Here is a 6,464-nt window from a genome sequence, read left to right as displayed (position 1 = left end):
GAGGACGTCAGGGTTAGGCGCCCTGAGACCCCTCCTTGTTAGCACCTGTGTTGCCCCCTTTCCGAACTCCCAGCACTGGAGGCGAGGGCCGAGTGGTCCCACCAGGCAGCCGGCGCCGTGGAGCGCTGGGAGGGAGTGGGTGCCGCGAGGGGGCGGCTTCCGCGGGGATAGCTGTCCGCTCGTAGGCAGTCAGCGCGTCTGTGGAGGCGGCCACGCACAGCTCAGCCCGTGGGCTTCTCCGAGTCTGCGGTGCGACGCCGTCAAGCTGCAGGCGTCCCGGGCCCCCCGAAATCCCGGCGCCTGCGGCTGCAACCATGCTCTTGACCTCCACTGTGAAGTCGCGGCCGCATGGTGACGACAAGACCTCAGTGCACCCGCCCCTCTCCAGCCTGAGGTGACTCCTCTGAAGCTCGCTGCCTTCCTTCGCTCTCCTAGGACTAGCTGCGGAGGCGGCCGCCAAGCTGAGGCTCTCGCCCTACCGGGCAAGTTGGGGCGACCCAGGCTGAGGAGCGGTAGGCTGGTCCGCGGCCGCCAAGCTCAACCCGGACCCGGAGCGCTCGGCCACAGCACTCGCCCCCTCCGGCGGCGAAAATGTGAAGTCGAGGGTAGCCCTGCAGGGTGCAGAGTAGCCCTAAAACGCTGGACGTTGCTGCCGCGAAATGGGAAGGAAAGTGCTTAGGAGACTAAGTGCGGCCTCAGACAGGCCCGGGAAAAGGCTGCCAAGGCCGAAGCGCGGCGCAGACGCGGCCGAGTTGGAGGGGTCCGCTCTGCGGGCCGCTGCCGTCGCCACCTAGGCTAAGAGCTGAGGGCGCAGCTCGGTAGCTTGGTCGGACCCCTTGCGGCCCCGCGGAGCCTCCTCAGTTGCTCGGCTCTCGCCGCACTGGCCGGAGGAAAGTTCCCGCGGCCCCCGCCCGCTCACAGCTGCGGCGTCCGCCCGGCTTTTGGCTCTGCAAGTGCCCACTCTGAGTTAGGAGAGGCGCTCAGACCGGCAGAGCTGCCCGAGCCACCGCCGCACCTGGCCGTCCCTCCCCCCATTCCCGCCGTGAGGCGCCCTCCCCCGCCCCTTCGCTCCCCTCCCCCAAACCACAGCCCGAGCTCGCTCCTGCGCGCGCGCTCTCCCAGGCCCAAGTGAATAGTCCTCGCGCGAGCGGGACACGGCGGTGGATGCAATTCCGCTCGCCTACAGCCGCCAGGAGCTCCCTGGCGCCGCAAGCAGCGTCCTCCTCCGAAGCAGCTGCGCCTGCACCTGGGCAGCCTGGACCTTCGTGCCCTGCCCCCGGGGCCTCGCGCGGGGGCCGCCCCGGGACACCCACTGTGGGCCGGGTGGAGGAGGAAGAGGAGGAGGAAGAAGACGTGGACTCGGACCCGACGCTGAACACCTGGCTGCGCTGCTGCCACTTCTCTTTAAGGGGGAGGAGAAGAGAGCCGGGGAGAACCATGGGGGGCAGCGAAGTCCGGGAATTTCTTTTGCAATTTGGTTTCTTCTTGCCTCTGCTGACAGCTTGGCCGGGCGACTGCAGTCACGTCTCCAACAACCAAGGTAAAGGGACCGGTGGAGTAGCAAGATGGGGCGGGAGGAAGTGGGTGCTCCGAGGACCGGTGCGTTGGTCGCCTCTTGGCAGGTAACTTCGTCTCGGGGTGGGCTTCTCCGGGCTCTCCACACGAGGGGGTCGAGGATGTCTCCTCACCAGATCGCCTGTCCACAGTTCCTGGGGCCGGAGACCTCACGAACTGCGGTCTCTTCTGCTTCCAAATGTCTTTAAACGGATGCGTGAGCATCAGCAGCAGTTGGGTCCCACTACTGGCGGCCGCGGGACCGCTCCCCCTGCGCGGTCTCCACGGGAGGTTAGGCTCTGTGGTAGAGGCTTAATGGAGACTTCTGGCTCTTTGCGGTCGCTCACTGCACGGTAACGTGTAGGTTCTCCCGCACGCCTGCAAGAAAGCAGATCGTTCTCGCTGTAGCCCCTGGCCAAATAACCAGCCTTGTGCCTTCGATAAACCAAACCCTCGCCCAGCTGCAACCCCTTTACCCCATCCCGACCGAATGTAGTAGACATTTAGAAATTATTCCGAATTGTTTCCAGCCCAGATGCCCGAAGGGGCCGGGGGTGGGGGTGTTATTAGGTGTGAATTAAGAAGTTGTGAATATTCTATGCCTAAAGTCAGGTAAAGTGGTAAAGTGAAGATGAGGTTTACCGAATGGAAAACACTGAGAATTTTTGACTTTTGTTTTTTTGCTTTCTAGCCAACAATCTTTATGAGACATACTCATTGGATTTCTGCTGTGAATATTTAAAGATCTATATTTAAAAAACCACTTCCATAATCTTAATCTTCCTAGACTGAGAGAGGAACAACCATAAAAGTTTTCCAGCATGTACCTGGCTGGATGCTCTCACTGGCACTGTGATGACCGCCGGTGTCACCTGTTACGTCACACTTTTAAAACACCTCAAATATAAAACTTAAATTAGAGTTACCATTCAACATACAAGATCTCGAAATAATTTGCAGGTATATAAATAGAGGTCAGATGGCATGAAAATGTGGGCTTTCTTTGCGAGGGTGAGAAGGTTAAGAGAGAAGGAAATTAGAACAGCACAGCCTTCTTTTTTGTCATAAACATATACAGCCAGTTTGTTAGAATAATTTAGAATCAATATTCAGTTCTCTTTATGTAACTGGTACTTTTGACATGCTTTTCTAATTCTTTGTCTTTTTTTTTTTTTTTTTACCTCCAGATTGCAATCACAAATGCATATGTCCACTTGAAAACCATACACAACCATCTTGCCTTTGAAAATGTATTCTATAAGTACCACCTATAGTGCCATGCTCTCCTATGGAGGTGTATACCTTCACACACATCCCTTATTTGGTTTCAAGGACTACTGGCATTCAATATCAAAGGAAGTAGTTACTTAATTTACCTCTGAAAATTGAACATTGTTTAAAATAACATGTAATTACTTGACCTTTTTATTGAAAGGAGAAACGATTTTTAGTAATTGGAAAATCAGACGTTTATGTTATACTAAATGTCTCTAGGGCTTCTAAAGAAGTATACACTTAAAGTCAAGTTGGCTAGGAATATTTTAACAGTTATATCCTTTCAATCATGTCCCTAAATCAACATTTATATTTTCAAAGTTCCAGTAACCATCCTAGACCCTGAGAATACTACCAAAAATAAAACATGTTACACTCTTCAAATGAGTAAAGAGCCATTCTACCAAAGTGTCTCAAGTATTAAAGTATGACCTTTCAGTAATTCATATTAAACTTAAGGGCATAGGGGAGTTGTTTGTCAACTCTTGCGGTAATTTTTATTTATCTATTTTAATAGCTTTCTCATACTTTTACAAGACATTTTAACTAAAAGATTTATCAATTATATCTAATTTATTTGTGTTTTGTAAATTAGCTTAACTTAGTGAATATTACTCAGCTTACCTAACAAATAGGATCATTAAAGATAGTCTCCAAAAATTCTTAATTTTCATTTGTACTAATAGTCTAAAAACACAAGCTATGTGTTACACTTGAATAATATTGTACCAAAAGGGTAAGTTGGGTAAAATTTAGAGTTTTTCAACAGAATATTATGGAAAAAATATGCTCAGATTTTTTTTTCGTCAGACACAAATAATTGCTTTTAAAATGCTTTTTACAGCTTAAAGTTACAGTGGTTGGAAATTATGCCTTATAATATCTTGAGATAATTTTTGAATGCTGAAATAATCATGCTAATAGTTGATAAAATGTGGAAGTTCAAAATGTTATTTTTGAGACCAATTGAAGGATATTTTCTTATTTGTAGTTTCAAAAATAGATGACATGAATCAACATATCTTGCCAATTTGTAAACATTGAAAATATTTTACATTTTAGAATTACTGAAGTACATGTACAATATAGAAATATTAATGGAAAATACAAATCTTATCTATGTTCATAATATTAAGCATTGATAATAGGCTTAATATTTAATTTTAAGCATATGTATTCATTTTTCTAGTAACTTTTTGTCCTAAGAGCTAATGGAATTCTTGTTTTATTTTTAAAATTTGTTACAGAGGGTAAATTTTCATTTTAATATAATTTGCCTTCTCATTAAGAGTAATCAAAAAGTAAACTCTTTAATGTGATTTATTTTTACCAAATTATATGACATATTTCATGGTTGAATGAAGGCATCATCCTCTTCTTCATTCCCCATTTTGCATAGATAGAATAAAAGGATCCAAAAAGTGAACTATTTCATTTTTAACACTGTGCTAAGAGTAACTTGAATATAGGAAGCATCTCTTCTCTTGTTTTTTAACTGGCTGTGAATCTCTGCACCATAAAGGCAAAATAAATCAGTTTGACACTCTTTCTATTACTGAAACCTCCTTGAATTGATCAAAAAGTAAAGCTGCTTTCTAGATCACTTCATCTGATTAAGTAAATGAAAACATGATTTGTACTCAAATTTCCCTTATTCCATTAATTTTCCCTCTGTTTAAAACCACAGTATTTATTTTGTGTTGGTAATTTTAAAATTAACAGTTTTTACTCTCTTAAGATATGAAAACTTTTATTTTTGTACTAGAAAGATAGTTAGGAGAATATAAAATACAATCTTGTTTCATATGTCAGTAACCATGTATATCAATCTCAGTGATTAGTAGCCACCAGGGATCCATTAATTCAAAAATTACTCTGCTTTAGTCTAAAAGAGTTGATGCATCTCTCAGGGTATGACTCATGTTTCCAAAAATAATCAATACTCAAATAATTCATTAAATCAAAATATGGTTTGAATATGAGAGTCTGGTGAGTTCATTTTACTACCAAGATTGTGTTAATTGATCTTTCTCCTCCACCCAGGGATTTCAGTGAAAAATGAAATATACAAGGAAAACAATAGTTTGAGTCATTAGTTTCATTAAATTTATTAATTTGAATGAATTAAGTCTAAAATCCACTAAGTTGTGTGTAAATACAGGTGAACATAGCTGATCAGAAAAATACCTGCTTATTTACATTTATAGCCTCAAATTAGTTGAACTGACATAAATATTGTACACAAACTGTAAGACTGAATGTTGTTCTTATATTTACAGAAAGCGGGGAATTGAAATATTTTCAGAAAGTTGAAGAGTGAACTTTACTGAAAATATTGAAAATTGGGTTCAATAAGGAAAACTGAGTGATTTATAAGGAATATTGCTAAAAGACCTTTCACTTATATAAAATTTGAGGGATAAACTATGATTGTAAAAGTGCAAGAGGTTGAAATCACATGCCTTTCTTGTTTTCCATAAGTATGAAAACAACCTAGAATGTAATTTTTTATACAAATTTTTTATACAAATCACATGCCTTTCTTGTTTTCCATAAGTATGAAAACAACCTAGAATGTAATTTTTTATACATTAACAAACTGAACCATTGTAGAATTAGCCATTATGATTAGTATTTAAAATAGAATATAAAATGTCATTGATACACACTGGTCATCTAAATCTTTTTGTTCTGAGTTTGGGATAAGACTATATCTAAAATTTTTTTCTTACACAAAAATTATACAACATTCTTTAAGGATCTTATCTTCAAACTAGAAATAACATGAATAAAGCAGTATTAATATAGATTTTCTAAAGGGGCAAATATATATATATATATCTATATTTAATTAATGATTAAATAACATCTTTTTACATTTTAAAAATACTGTCAAACTTTTCCATATGGAATTCGTATTATTCTTATGTTACAAAATTAAATATTATTAAAAATCCAAGAGTTGAAAATTTTTCTTCAGTAATCATTACTAGTATAAATAAGTAGCAAAAGGCATCAATGATTTCTTGTATTTCCTTCTACTAATTCTTTTCCTCTGTGACAGACACCATATCTCAATCACTCTCTCTTTCTTCTTTCACACACAGGAGTACTTCTGACTATATATTTCTTTTGTCCTAAATGGTGAGAGAATAGATGTTATCTTACATTGTCCATCAGTCAACCAAATCCCTAAAGTTATAGAAGTCTCTTGTCTTCTTGACTCACCATTTCTTGGGACTATAAATACAGTAGAGATCAGTACATGTAGTTAAATAATAAACATGAATTAACTTTGTTCAGTGTACTTTGTTAATCATGTAATCAAACTAAACTTATACAGAAGGATTAAATTGTAAGTCATGTCCGACTCTGTGTGATCCCATAGACGGCAGCCCACCAGGCTCCCCCGTCCCTGGGATTCTCCAGGCAAGAACACTGGAGTGGGTTGCCATTTCCTTCTCCTATGCGTGAAAGTGAAAAGTGAAAGTGAAGTCCCTCAGTCGTGTCCAACCCTCAGTGACTCCATGGACTGCAGCGTATCAGGCTCCTCTGTCTATGGGATTTTCCAGGCAATAGTACTGGAGTGGGGTGCCATTGCCTTCTCCATACATCCACAGTGTTAACTTTTAAAT

The 6,464-nt window shown here is 42.0% G+C and overlaps 1 protein-coding gene across 2 annotated transcripts in view; it reads left to right on the top strand.

The window, feature by feature from the left end:
- The first annotated feature begins 1,164 nt into the window (after positions 1 to 1,164).
- EPHA6 (EPH receptor A6) overlaps positions 1,165 to 6,464 on the top strand; it is a 1,018,858-nt gene continuing 1,013,558 nt past the window's right edge. For both annotated transcript variants that reach the window (XM_010848390.1, XM_010848388.1), the window contains exon 1: positions 1,165 to 1,540. In XM_010848390.1, the coding sequence (XP_010846692.1) occupies positions 1,165 to 1,540 (376 nt within the window). The remainder of the gene's footprint in view (positions 1,541 to 6,464) is intronic.

This window comes from Bison bison, unplaced genomic scaffold (assembly GCF_000754665.1).
Source record: "Bison bison bison isolate TAMUID 2011002044 unplaced genomic scaffold, Bison_UMD1.0 scf7180017864265, whole genome shotgun sequence".
In the NCBI taxonomy this organism is placed as follows: Eukaryota; Metazoa; Chordata; class Mammalia; order Artiodactyla; family Bovidae; genus Bison; species Bison bison.
This window is presented reverse-complemented; position numbering and strand designations above follow the sequence as displayed.